This window comes from Leiobunum rupestre, chromosome 4 (genome assembly GCF_980474605.1).
Source record: "Leiobunum rupestre chromosome 4, qqLeiRupe1.1.hap1, whole genome shotgun sequence".
Taxonomy (NCBI): domain Eukaryota; kingdom Metazoa; phylum Arthropoda; class Arachnida; order Opiliones; family Sclerosomatidae; genus Leiobunum; species Leiobunum rupestre.
Genome location: NC_143387.1, coordinates 25211015 through 25225937, shown reverse-complemented (window position 1 = coordinate 25225937; position 14923 = coordinate 25211015). Strand labels below are relative to the sequence as shown.

At 37.7% G+C, this 14923-nt stretch overlaps 1 protein-coding gene across 1 annotated transcript in view; it reads left to right on the top strand.

Moving 5' to 3' along the window:
• Positions 1 to 14306, top strand: part of LOC149947253 (alpha-1A adrenergic receptor-like) — a 101833-nt gene extending 87527 nt beyond the window's left edge. Inside the window, exons 6-7 of the mRNA XM_090171714.1 lie at positions 11567 to 12339; positions 14272 to 14306. Coding sequence (XP_090027840.1) covers positions 11567 to 11889 — 323 coding nt within the window. The 3' untranslated portion in view covers positions 11890 to 12339; positions 14272 to 14306. The remainder of the gene's footprint in view (positions 1 to 11566; positions 12340 to 14271) is intronic.
• The last annotated feature ends 617 nt before the right edge of the window (positions 14307 to 14923 follow it).

Sequence of the window (14923 nt, the reverse complement as noted above, 5' to 3'; positions counted from 1 at the left end):
TAGGCATTTGGACGGGAATAATGGCTTGAATAATTATATTCTGGTGGAAAAGGTCGCATCCGATGAGAGCATATCCCCGTCTTCGTTTTAAAGTGAAGCTGCTGCTTAGTCGAATCAATAGATTTTAATACTTCAAATGCGCCACTACGTTTCAACTGGGGGATCTGCTTAATTATACGGGAGAGGCAGTTGGAATCATAACAAGACTTTCAACTTTAATTAATCAAGTGATACTCTGGATTCCAATCAGACTCGCTATCTCATCCGCAGAACGAACTCGGAGGGGAAAGAATGAGGAAGAGTTTAATTTATGTTAACAGATTAAGCTAATTGAAGAATGTCATCGGTTGAAAGTTAGGAGTACTTTTAAGTCCTTCATTTGTGTCGTACCAGGGGATGGGGAGACACAGCTTTTCCTTAGTAGTAGCTCTTCTTTTCATTTGCACTTTGAAGCTGCTCGGTACTATTAAAAAGGGACTTAACACTCTGACAGAAGTTAGCATTGCGCAATCGCAAGGGTCATTGAAAGGTACCAGACTTTCCATCCCAATACTTTTTTGAAGAATTCAATGTGATACAGAAATTCCCCAGTGATCGTAACGCGCAGTTGAACGCGAAATGTCATCGGAGGAGCTGTTTCGAGGAAAACTCAGTAGATTGACTTTTGACCTTGTAGGAGTAGCGATCATTTTAACCGAATGACGGACCCCTTGTAACCGAAAATGAAAACGAATTGGCTACCTGTACCCAACGGGGGGTCGGAACACGTCCATTACGCTGTCCTAGCTCTATTCTCCCCTTTGGCGTGTAATATCCTTTATATTAACGGATTACTATTTTAAACTTCAAAATTAACGCGCACGCGCTTGGAAGAATAAAAATATGACCACGCGTAGAATGCGGGAGGGGTTTTCTTAAAAAAACCCCAAAAAGGCTTAGTTTTATGTAACTGTAATCCAGGCCATCAAGGAGGATAGGAAGGGAGGCGAAGTAGGAGGGATTGCGGCCGCTACGCTACGTGTTGCCGCCATTTTTCCATAATTTTCCAGCCGAGTTCGCGCTAAACTTCTTACAAGGATGCTGGCGCGTTCATCCCTCCGACTTCGCCTCCCTTGCTATCCTCCTTGAGACCATACACAATAAAAGTTATCTCTGTTATTAATTTCTTAAAATGTCTTAAAATTTTAAGTAAACGACCAAACTAAAAATGAAGAAACTATAAAAATAATTCCGGCTGTTCACATTTTAATTTTCTAAATTAGTTCTTGCTAATTTCAGAGCAGTATACATATCATTTGTAGCGATAAACAGAACTTGCTGACATTGTATATAACTCCTGCCCTTTAACCGCCTACAAATTTTGATTAGTCAAAAATCCTTTAACAGAACGAAGTAATTTTTCAACCAAAAGCGCTTAGTATTTTTCTCAGAACATGGTCCTCTGCACGCGCCTACGAAACTTTACTCGCTAGGTCCTTGTACAGAGCCGTGTCACAGTCCAACCTTTTTTGACACTGACATTCTCAGCCAGCTCCGACTTGGACTCGAACTGAGTAGCGTGTTATCGTCCTTGGCAGTAGTATATTTCGCTTTAGGAATATTTAGACTCTAGGGGAATCTGTACTGATAACTAAAAATAGATTGCGCGATAGCTCTGAAAATCAGTTCGGTGATAATTTTTAATAATTGACATACTTATGGTTATTACGCTACTTAGGATTACATTAAGAACTTGTTCAGTAAATGGAGAAAATCTCAAAGCTTAGAAATGAACGAGCCATCATTAATAATATTAAACAGATATTTGACAGAGCCCGGTATTTATTCGACTTCCGTTAATGGTATTCGCATTTTCACTTCCTAATGTGGAATTCCTTTTACCGCTCTTAGATCGCTTTGATGTCTCACGTCCTACACTATGAATTAGAAATGAAACGCGAAATGTCATCGGAGGAGCTCTTTCGAGGAGATTGACTTTTGACCTTGATCATTTTCACCGAATGACGGACCCCTTGTAATCGAAAATGAATACGAATTTATGAGAATCGATTTGTCCCGATTCTAGACATTTTTATCTTTATCATGGAAGGATCGGCGAGTGCGTGACTGCCAGAGTAATGGTCAGCGAGGTCAACCGGCCGGCAATCTTGGATTGGAGTGGGGATTGAGGTTGTCCACTCGCTCGAGAGCACTTTTCGCGGAACGGTCAACCACGATTCACGCGACTCCCTGTCTCGAGTAAGGGCGAAAAGGAAAGATTTCTACGCGACTGCAGTCACGCCATTTTCCCTCCAATTCTTCCCTTTCCGACTGAAAAGATCTTCGGTCGTTCTTCTAAGAGCAGATGTTCTTGAAATCCATTTCCTCGCTTACAGCGTCATCTAATCCACCCTACAAATATACCTTGTTGACAAGAATTTTTACGGAATAAATGCTAACGAAAATGTTCGGTCTCTTGTTCGCGATGTTTCACTCGCTTTACCTTAATATTATTAATATTTCTAATTAAATCAGTGGCGTAGATTAGGGGAGGGTTTCCGTGTCCACCCCTTCCCCTTTGGGCGTAGCTTTGCCTGTACTAAAATAATCCCCCCTTCTCAACCCCTCTGAGGTATTTGAACCCCTCCCTTGAAGGATTTTTGGCTATGCCACTGAATTAAATAAATCACTTCTTTGGACTTGTAATGAAACAATATAATGTCACCATAAATAACATAATAAGAATAAGTATGACACTTTCAATGGTTTTAATGCTAATTTTCTTACCGAATATTTCATCGACACTGACCAGTGGCGTAAATAGGACCAGCTTCATAGGCTCCTTAATTTCTTTCAATATGTGGGCTACATACTAGGCCAAAACTATTCGCTCGCTTTGGGACGAAAAGAGTACACCTTTTACCCCAAACTACCAACTTCTTCCATACTATAACAGCCAAACTGTATTTTGAAGTTGCTCGTTATTTCCTAAAAAATTACTCCAAAACTAGCGAATAGTTTTCGCCTTATGGCTAAAGATACCGGTAAGAGTTTCTAGGGGAAATCTTTGCAACGCGACTGACACTGACACTCTCGTCAAGCTATGACTCGGACTCAGAAACGAACTGAGTATAATATTATCATCACCTTGGGCTTAGTTAGACACTAGGGCATCTGTGCTGAATTAAACCGTGATTGCGCAATTACTTGGAAAATCAGTTCGGTGATAACTATGATAATTTTCATTCATTATGTTAATTCGGTAATGGGCCAATTGCGCAGTTCCCATTTCCGCAAATGCAATTTCGCGGTTTTCCATTTGCGCAGTTTTCATTTGCGCAGTATCCCATTTCCGCAGTTTTCCATTAGCGCGTTTTTCATTTTCGCTTTTTCCGTAAGCGCAGTTTTCCACTTGCGGAGATATTTTCCATTTGCGCGGTTTATCATTTGCGCAGGTTTTTCATTTGCGCGGTTTTTCATTTGCGCAGGTTTGTCATTTGCGTGGTTTTCCGCTTGCGCAGATTTTCCATTTGCGCGGCTTCTCACGACCTGAATATTCTATATTAAGCAATTTTCCTTGAAATAAGATTTTTTCAGGTAGTTTATTTTTAACGTAACCTTGTTTACCATCCAACTGTGCTGCTGGTGTATTTTTAATTACCGGTCGCGCTGTCCATACCAATAATTTAAAGTTGTTTGAAGTTGACATATCGGTTGTTGAATTATTTTGTTGGGAATAAATCTTCGGTCGACAAGTGAATCGTAGCTTCTCAGCCTTTAGGCTAAAAGAAAATGTAGTATCTATAACACTGAGGATAGTATATTGGCTGCTATTTAAATTTAGTGCCTCTACCAAAAATGCACCTTTTTTATTGCACTGCATGTTTCCTGGCGGTCAGAAAGAATATTGTTTAACGGTTAGGTTAGCCGGTGGCGCCGCAGGCGCGTAGGCACCGTTTTCATATAGGTGTTCTACCTAGGAATATGAATGACCCGTATCCTGGAAATGAAAATTGTATTCCCCCAATACGGGCTCCCCGTCACACCTACGGTAACGTATCTCAAGAAAAAACTTTAACCTAAGCCTGTAGCGCCATCTGACGACAGGCAGTGTTACTAGATTAACATATATGCGTGTACACATAATTTCGTCTGCTTGACGTTTTAAATACAATGTAGTAAACGGTTTTTCTTTTGCTTAGTAGTAGAAAATGATTTTAATTAGTGGAGAAAGCTGAATGTTTGGTTTAAGGTAGAAAAATTTAGTCATGGGAAAATATTGTTGCTTTGACAATTGTCGCAGTGACGCTAGGTTCCATAATAACATTATTTTTTATCCAATTCCTAAACCTGGAAGGAATGGGAAAAATTTAAAAGCATGTCAAAAATGGATAGAAGCAATTAACCGTGAAACTATAACTGTGACCACTTTAAAACAACATCATTACGTTTGTAATTTCCCTTCACAACTCACAAAAGAAGTGCGTGGCCCATTATTTTCCATAAACGTGAACAAGACTGGAAACAATAGCTATTCAATAGCTATTACCAATATTGTAATACCTAATTAAACAATATATATTTACCATTATTGGTCTCTTTTTTACTTTTGGAAAAAACAGTATAATTGTGCTCTTGGAAAATTAAATAGATTGCTTTTCCTTGTTTCATTCTAAAAACTCTAAAAACACGTGGCGTGCCAACATCTAGCAGACGAAAATATTTTCTTCAGTTCAAACTATTTCCGTTAGATGTCTATACGGTATTAGGTTCAATGGTTTAACGCTGCCAAACCTACCTAACCAGTCAACCCCTTCATTTCCTCTCCATAATTTCCATCCTCCTAGGTTCTACTACAGAGGACGTATATTGTCCTACGACATAAGCCATTTTAAAAGTGGTGCTAAGGTATTAGCAGCATTTTTATCTGAAATTGAAACATATTTTAATTCCTGTTAATTTTAGATTTTAAACATCGTTTTTATTTTTTATCATTTTTTATTGTATCGTTTTTATTGTGCCGCCTACAATTGTTTAAGAGGTATGGCCATCATTAAAATCGTCCTTAAAGCTGGAATTGTCAGTAAACAGTTATTACACTATGATCTTAGCCTAAAGGCCGAGAAGGATCGGGTCGCTGTTGGACTATATATATTTTCCCAAGAGACTAATTCAACGAATGCTATTTTAACTAAGAAAAACCTAATTTTTTTTGGTATTTACAGCCCAACCGGACATAAAACAAACACTAGCAGCGCAGCTGGATGGTAAACAAGGTAATGTTAAAGTTTACCGGCTAGAAATAACCCTTTTTCTAGGAAAAAGGATTAATAGTGAATATTTAAGTCATAAAAATCCCCGCAAATGGGAAAACCGTTCAAATAACAAATCTGCGCAACAGGAAAATCGCGCAAACAGGAAACTGTGCAAACGAGAAAACCGCGCAAGCGGGAAACTGCGCAATCGGGAAAAAGCGCGCAAATGGTAAATTGCGCAAATGACAAACTGCGCAAATAGCAATTCCGCAAATGGGAAACGCGCAATTGGGAACGTGCGCAAACGAAAACTGCGCAAATGAAAACTGCGCAAGTGGACCCAAACCGTTCATTCATGGTTAAAATAATGATTATATTTAACCATGTTCAAGAATTTTAACCTTTACGATCGTTATTATGTTACACTGTTAAAAAAAATTGTTCTAATTTGAACAAATCGCCGTTCAGAAGGTTGTCCCTGTAACAGAACGCCATTTTGTTCTAATATGAACAAAAAATATTCGTTCGATAAAGAACGATGGTTGATGGTTCAATATTGAACTTAGATGTTCTATATTGAACAAACCTTCTTTGTTCAAATTAGAACGTTTTGTCGTTCGCGGTGGAACACTTTGCCGTTTGCGGTAGAACGCTTTGTCGTTCGCCGTGGATCATTTTCTCGTTCGACTTTTAATGCTTTATCGTTATTGCTTTCTATATTATGGCTCATGTTCCTGCCGGCAGTTCATCATGCTAAATTAATAAAAATAACCTAACCTATCCCAATGCCCACCGAATATAAAAACCAGGCCTAAAACTAGATTATTTGAATTTAGTTCCAACCTCAAGTTTCCTCAACTACAACCATCTTATTAAGCTTAAAATATCTACCACGTAAGTTATACGCGTAAAATAAATAAAACCTTTTCATAGCCCAAACGATATTACATCCTATTCTCAATCTACAGGCCGAGACCTGGTAACAAACGATGTTAGAATTTATTTCTATGCTGAAAACGTCAAACCAAATTGCAGTATATTACGAAATATTTTCTGTAAATTTTAATTCTGGAACTTGGGCAATTACATTTCCGAACGAATTTCGTCTACCTTGCCAATCAAATAAAAATATACTTAAAAAAAACGGTGCGTGTCCTATAAATTCGGACCTTTCACAACCCTTTTTCGTTGGGACACGGAGGTTATTTGTGTGAAGTTTCTTTTCAATAGGTGGGGTAGTTTCTGAGAAAAGGCGTTACAGACCCAACGCCATTTGAGTCGCTAGTGAAGGAGCTACGCTCTAACAATGAAATTGAAACTTCAGTAAATTTCCAAACACACTGTACATACAACTACAAAAACAACTTCATTACAACATGTTCTTACTCACACTGTAAATAAATAACTACGAGTAATAGTTTAATCAACCAGTACACTAACTTAAAACAACATAATAATGTACGAAAAAACTACATATAACAAAGCGCACTCTAAACCACTCATTTATTACTATATGTATGTTATACTTGTTTGTTACTTTTGGCCATACGAAGTTTTCCGCAAAATAGTGTCGCACTAATTTGTTACTTTTGGCCTTACGACGTTTTCCGCAAAATAGTGTCACACTTATTTGTTACTTTTGGTCATATGTTGAAAGTGTCACTCTTATATGTTAGTACATGTACATGAAGACAATACAAAGAAATCCATATAGGATTGTGTGTAAAACCTGTTCTAAGGGGAACGAATCTATTCTATTGTGTAGTTTACAAGCCTTCCTCCAGAGGGCGAAAGAGCATTCGTTCTTTATTGAACGAAAAAAATATCTTGAACACACCGTTCTCTGTTACATACCTTTAGAACGCTATCGTTCATTTTTGAACAGACTGTTCTAAGTTGAACGTCTTCTGAACGAATTTTTTTAACAGTGTACTTATGATGTACGTGTATCGTACACAATATTCTATAAATCAAGAAATGGTCATTCCCTAAGAGTTAAATCCACTGACCTCCCATCCTAGCCTAATCAACCTATAAGCTTTAATTCAGGAACCTCAGTGGGAAAGCCCGAAATTTGCTTGCAGGGGAAGTGGTTAAATACACATTATCGCTTACGACTGCGCGCAAATATACCAAATTAGAGAACCTTTCTCGTGCGGTCAACCTCACTTCGAGTCATAATATTAATGCTTGTACCATTCCAAATACTAACGTCACTACAACTTTATTGTTTGAAATCAAATATTAGAATCAAGGTATGAATGAAGTCGTTTATTAATCGTCGTATTTTATAATGAATATCTTTGACCGTATATTTCATCCAAAAACTTTGATTAGTTCTTTACTAATTATTTTAAAACTTCAAAGTGAAAATCATAAATACTTCGCGTAAGTGGATAAGAAGAAGTCAACGGAGTCGGTTAGTTTTATCTAATGGTTTGACCATATTATATAACAAAATGTCACGGACATCTGAGAGCACACAATCCAATTCCAAGTATGCTTAACCCATGGGTTAAGTACACATGTCATTGACTCTTCTAGCCATATTGGTAGAAGAGTTTTGTAAATCACAAATATGGGCCAATATTTAATATGGCGACATTAAAGCATTGTAATTTTCGGTCAAGCTCCGACTTGGACTCGAACTGAGTAGCGTGTAATCGTCCTTGGCAGTATATTTCGCTTTAGGCATATTTAGACTCTAGGGGAATCTGTACTGAGAACTAAAAATAGATTGCGTGATAGCTCTGAAAATCAGTTCGGTTATAATTTTTAATAATTGACATACTTATGGTTATTACGCTACCATTACCATTTTCACTTTAACGTTTGAAGTTATCTCCTATACGGAGGTTAGTTACATGGTACGTGAAAGTATTACATACAAATCCTCAATTGGGATTGTCTGTAAAAGCGAATTTTGGTTATTTGACGAAGCATTGTAACCCGGCCACCTGTTTAAAGGCATTATAAGTCGCTAGATGACTTGGGCCTAAGGTGGTGCCTTGGGTAATAGCCTAGCTGATTGTTGTTGTTGTTGTTGTTGTTAGCAAGGCTCTGATAAACAAGGTTCTGACGTGGATTTTATGGTTTAAGGTCAGTATAGCGACTATATCGCTAAGCACTTTTCATAGACCTTCCGTAGTTTCAGCGTTATTTCAAAGGAGCTTGTAGTATATCTTGTAACTTTTTTCGGATAACATTCCTCGTTCCAATTCTTATTCAGATTACATTAGCAGAGCGCTCTGATCGAACTGAGCCCTCTGTTACCGTTAAAAGGAATTCTACATTAAACTTTCGAAGCCAAAAAGGATTAAGCTTTTTTCCAATCCCCCCAAAACTGCGATTTAAACTTTCTTCGTTGAGCGCGTTTGGTAGCCTGGTTATTGGTGGGAAGAAGGCGGTATTGAAATCAAACCCTTTAAAAAACCTCGGAACCCTTAGGCTCAAAATATGAAAGGTTGAAGTTATTTTTAGAAGATGCGCGATACGTGGACAGACGGTGTTCGGGGCAACGCCTACGTATGCCGCCATACAATCGTTCGTGTCTGAACCCTCGGGATGAAATGTCAATATCACCACTAGTAAACATCTAAATTTATAATGATGACGGGTGGTCAGAACGCTCGGAGAAACGGATAACTCAACTGTGGGAACCATATTGGAAAACAAAAAATACTGAAAAAGGAAAAAGGATAAATTGCGGGATGTTTTCTCAAAATATACCGGAGGGAAAGCGAACAAATAACTTCGAGCGCTATTTTTGTTCAGAGGTTGGTGGCGCCACGGGCTCGATGTGGGAATGAATTGATTTTCCGACAACCATCGTTGCCACGCGATGTATGCGGGGATGACTCGCTGTTTAAGAGGGCCCCAGGGTCAAATACTGGAAAAAGAAAGACGTCAAATATATACAACTTCATTAATGGAGTGATTTCCTCCGACTTAGCACACGAAGACGAAGATTTGTAAGCTTTTCCTAATAGCGACATCTTCGGGAATTTTTCTTTCTTCGAACGAATCGGTAACCCCCCTTTGGCGACAGGAGCGCGGAGGGAAACCATCACGATCTCTGGAAATATTGGCGACGCGCAAATTCGTTAAGATTACTTTGACTTATTAAAGGGACGTTTATATTGAACTAAAAGCTAAAGGAGTAGATTATTGGAAAATCCACGAATGATTTATTCGGAATTTAAGCTTTACCCGCGTCAATATTAAAAAAAATTAACTCCTGATTTAAGTTCACGATATTGAACTAAGAATTAGTTAATACCTTTATTTGGCCGAACAGAGTAAGTTTGGTATGGACCAACATACATATTGTATCAGAATAAATTATATTACGTGCATATTTTCCGAACTTTCATGAGAGTTGATTGCAACAAAAATCGCGTGATTTCAATATATTGATTATTTTAATTGTATCATCTACGCTACAAAGAATTCAAGGGGTATAATTTTAGTTTTAAAATGAATCTTTATTTATCAACAACAACCAAGTTACATGACTTAAAAATCTTTAAGCCGCGAACAGTGGCGTAGCCAGAAATTCGTCAAGGGGGGGTCGAAGTATGTGAATTTTAAGAGGGGATTTCAACATGACAGTACGCCACTACATCAACTTCTAGCTGTAGGACCTCTAAACGCTGATATCTCTTACAAGGAGACGACCCGAGGTGTAACGCACCGATTTAGTTCAAACTCGGTTGTTTGGTAGACCTTCATATAACTTGAAAAACCCTAAAGGGAATTTATTCAATGGGCAACCATTTTGCCATGGCAACCAAAATTGTTTTTGACAACACAAAATGTAAATTTTCCTATTGAATATAACATGGGAATCTGACCAAAAATTTTAATTAATTTCGAACTTTTTCATTATTTTTTATTTATATTTTCTATTTTAAGAATTTTCAAAAATTTAAAATTGGTCAGATTCTCATGTTATTTTCAATTGGAAAATTTCCATTTTGTGTTGTCAAAAACATTTTTGGTTTCCATGGCAAAACGGTTGCACATTGAATAAATTCCCTTTAGGGTTTTTCAAGTTACATGAAGGTCTACCAAACCCCCGAGTTTGAAGAAAATTGGTGCTTTACATCTCGGGTCGTCTCCTTGTTAGTGTTGGATTAAACGGAACGGAACCGTTTCATGGCCGCAAAGGTTTCCAGTCCTAACACCGATGAACGTTTTCTTCTGGGGCTTCATAAAGAGCCTAGTGTAGCATTCGTCTAGACGAGCCTTGAAGAGTTACCACATGATTCAGGGTTCATGTGAGGCTGTATTTTTTGTTGTCATCACCCCAAAATGTTATTTTGGATAGTATCACCTACGAGCAACAAAGACAGCACCCCACACGAGGAGAACGCAAACCGTCAAAAGTCGTGGATTTTCTTGTGTACAGTTTTCATTGGTTAGACGCTATAGCGCCTGCTGCCGTCGGAAGGGGGAAATTCGGAAATTGTCCCCCCCCCGCCCGTAAAACGTTCTGCGTAAAGGTTCGTCCAATGAAATTTGTACACAACACCGCGTTAGCGTTTATAAAGGCTAGCTGCGTTCTCGTTGTGTTTGTTGTTTTTTTTTCTAGTGAAAAACGACCATTTTCGTTCGAATAAATTTTACTTCACGTTTTGAGTGGCGTACAAACTTTCTAATTTAGAGTCTACCATAAAAAGACTATCAATTAGGCCTTGCTAGTCTTAGGCTACCACCTATAGTCGGTGAAAAATGAATATTTTCAAAACCGTGAAAAATTATTCTAATTTTCTGAAATTAACCAAATAGAAAGATGTCTTTTGGATGTATACAATCAGAATTCTACGTTGTATTTTAATGCGAAAAATGGCTGGATTGGAACACCCTGTAGAGTTTGAGGGTAACTGTAACTTACAAAACATCAAATCTAGGTGGAATAAGTCTGTGAATTAAATAATGTAATTGAAACTAAAGCTAACGCGGCTATTTATAATTTGCTCTCGCTGATTATGCTTAAGAAACAAATTAGCTAAGGATGAATAAAGGAAATTTTACATAAAGTTCTAATAAAGGGATGTATTGTAGAAGTAGTGGCGTAATTACGGTGTCCATGAGCCGCCAGCAAAATTTGTTTTGAGGCCCGTTCTGGTCATGAGGAACAGTGTTTTTGTGAAATTGTTTTGGGCCATTTAATCTTCGGGACCTGTTTATTCCACGAGGTCTTATCATAGATGATACAACCAGATAAAGTCACATTAAGAATTGGTACAACTCTTATTCGAGTGTTTTGACCTTAGATTATTATTATAGCGATGCGCTAATATTACTTTGTTTCCGCTTCTCCGTCACAGGTACCCTGTGCGAGTGGTGCTACGTGCCGCCCCTGTTGTTCGACATATGTTTCTGGACTGGCTACTGCAACAGCTGCCTTAACCCGATCATCTACGCCTGTTCCAGCCGGGAGTTCAAACGCGCTTTCCGGAACTTGTTGCGCTGTGGTGGCGCCGGAAGGTCCTCCGCCAACAAGCAAGGAGGAGGAGGAAGCCTTCGCAAAGACCCCCGCGACCACCGGGCCTCGGACGTCACGATCCTCGAGAAGTACGACTGCGCGTGCAAGGCCAAAGCGCCGCGCGTCAACTCGAAAAAGAAGCGAGCCACCTTGGCACCTTTTTGAAAATGAATGGCGGATAAAAAGGCCATATTCTTCCGAGCCCTTCTAATCCCATCTCGCAAAATGGTTTTTTGACTGTGGGCGAGCTCAATGTTTTTGGAATTCGTCCGGCCAGTTCCAATGGCTGCTGAAAACCACCACCCACCAAGATCTTTTATCCGATCAACCCCCGGATACGTTACTACCACCACCTAACCACCAATTTAGAATTTTTCTCGATACCTTCTCTGCTCTCCTCCAAGCGTCGTATCCGCCATTCATTCGATATTGACATTCACTTTCCTCGTTTCGTTTCTAAGTTGGATTTTGTAGATGAAACTATATCGTCACTTGGAAAGACTCGCGTTACGTTCATATGTAATTTCGTTATTTCGATGGACTGAAAAATGTTCTCGCGACGAACTGACTCTTATTGATTCGCTGATTTTTCCAAAAGAGGAACGGGTTTATCCGGTAAGTCTACTAAACCTTATTAACGTGTACGCATTAATGTGAGACTTTATAGGATTACTGAGAGCTTACAAATCGAGCCTTTTCAGTAAAAGAGGGACTACCCGAGCTTTACTATTCAAATATATATTATAGAAAATAGCTTAGGTCCGCTGAGATAAAAACGTGTGTTCTTCACTGCCCTGAAAATTGGATAGATATTTGATAGGATGTTAGTTCACTACGACGCGACGTCAGGAATATTTTCATTTCAATGAAGGACTTAGGTAGGAGATAGTACTAATGGGCTACAAAGGGTAGCTTCATAAGGGTGTTAAAAATACAGGGTGTTTCAAAGGGTTATGCAAAAATTTTAAAGAGTTGTAGGAGATGAGTTGAGAAGTATGCCTGTATTTTTCCCATTTTCCTACGATGAGTTAAAAGAGCGCCAGAGAGCTTCAAAGTGTGGCCTACTACCCCCTGGAAGTGGGCTGCAACAAGCGCAAATCCAAGCAGCAGGGAAACGCGGACATTAAGGTTTGGGTTCGTGTGATAGATAAAAAATGACTTTGTAAACAAATCGAGGTAACCAGCGTAAAAAGGTAAAATTTGTCAGTATTTAAAGTCCCTGCTGCTTGGTTTTGCGCTTGTTGCAGCCTACTTCCAAGGTCTAGTAGGCCACACTTTGAAGCTCTCTGGCGCTCTTTTCACTCATCGTAGGAAAATGGGGAAAAAACAGGCATACTTCTCAACTCACCCCTACAACTCCTTAAAACATTTTGCATAACCTTTTGAAACATCCTGTTTAGTGTAATTTGCCTAGTAACATCAGGGAGAATGTCACTCAATACTCAATTCCCCAATTTAGTTCGTTGGTTTCAGAATTTTTGTTTTCTAATTGGCTTACTTAGTTTTTATTCTTTTGATATAAATATCATTATTAATATTAAATGTTATTATAAATATCATAAAAATTATTGTCATGGGAGTATTTATATAAATTTTATGTATTTAAATAAATTCGTGATAAGGTACACTGAAAATGGTTGACTTATACGTTCTCAGCAATCCTAAAGAAGCTCTTACTTAGTTACCTTTTTTTTGTAGATGGATTTTTATAAGACTTCTCATACTAATAAAATTTTAAACTATTAAATATTAATAGACAGAGTGAGCCACAGGGACGTCATTTCAGGATTTTTCAGTAAGGGACAGAATTTGAGCCCCGGGAAACAGTTTTTTTAAAAGGCAAAAAATTATCAAATTTAATATTATTTTGATTTTTATTCTAAATAGTTATTAGATAATTACTATGTATTTTCAGGATAATAGACAGAACAATACATTTTCCCAAGATATTCTTTGTACTTCATCCAATCAGGGCTGGATTAGCACTATTGGGGGCCCTGTGCCAAGTAGAATTGGGGTCCCTAAAAATAAATAAATTTTACGAATAAAATAAATATATTAAACATTAATTTTGAAGACGGGGGCCCCTGTGTAAATGCCTTAATACGACCCTGCATCCGATTCTGAGTTCATATTAGAAAAATTTTTGAATTTTTAAGCTCATAAAAATTCAGAGGGGGGAGGGCTTGACCCACCCAAATGACGTCCCTGTTAAAGGCCTAGGATTTCTTCTGCCTGTTTTCCTTTAAGATTTCTTCCCACCGTGCAAATCTTCTGGTGGTAGGCCAACGTGTTCTGTGGTTGGCCTACCACCAGGATATTTGTGCGGCGGGAAGAAAACTTAAAGGAAAACAGGCAGAAGAAATCCTAATCTTTTAAGCCACCCTTCGAAAACGTGAACGGGAGAACGTGTAGGAATGTAGATTGTACAGAATAAAGGTACGTCTACCCTCAGCTACAAGTTCCCCGTTCACGTTTTCTAACGCTGGCTTAATTAACCTGTCTAATTTTAATTTTTTCTTTAATCGTGATATTTGTGTTTTTTAGATATATCCGAAGTAGTTTGGAAACCCAAGAACCAAGAATCAATTTATACGATTGTGAAGTTTCAAATTTTTATTAAAATTTAAATCGATAGAACTATTTATGAATTTTTAATTTTAGCGCTATTAAATTATATTAAATGAAGTTTAAATTTCAATTAATATGACGCGTCATTTTCTTTTATAAATAAATAAACAAAATAAAGTAATTATAGTATTTGATAACCATTCAAAATATATTGATGCTATTTATTTTCACACAAATCCGATAGGGTGCATTAAGAGCCGAACAGAGGTTGCTGCTATCTAGCGGAGTTTATATGGCAATAAATAGTCTCATTAAAACCAAGTAAATCTAGTGTGAAAAAAAGACAAGTGAAATTGTTGATTAATTTTAGGCTATTTTCATTATTGAAAAATTAAAGGCGTTTAATGGTACTGATGTTAGCCCATTCAAAGTTTGAAATAAAAAATAATTCAAAATTGTAAACATTTTGACAAAGTGCCTAATTATTGTAAAATGTTTGAAAAATATATATCCCAACTATAATAGGCATCAATGCTAAATAAATTTTCAATTAATTTATATGTAAATATTCGTAAAGAGAATTACTAAAATAATGCCAGAATTATGTTTAAATATACAACAATATTAT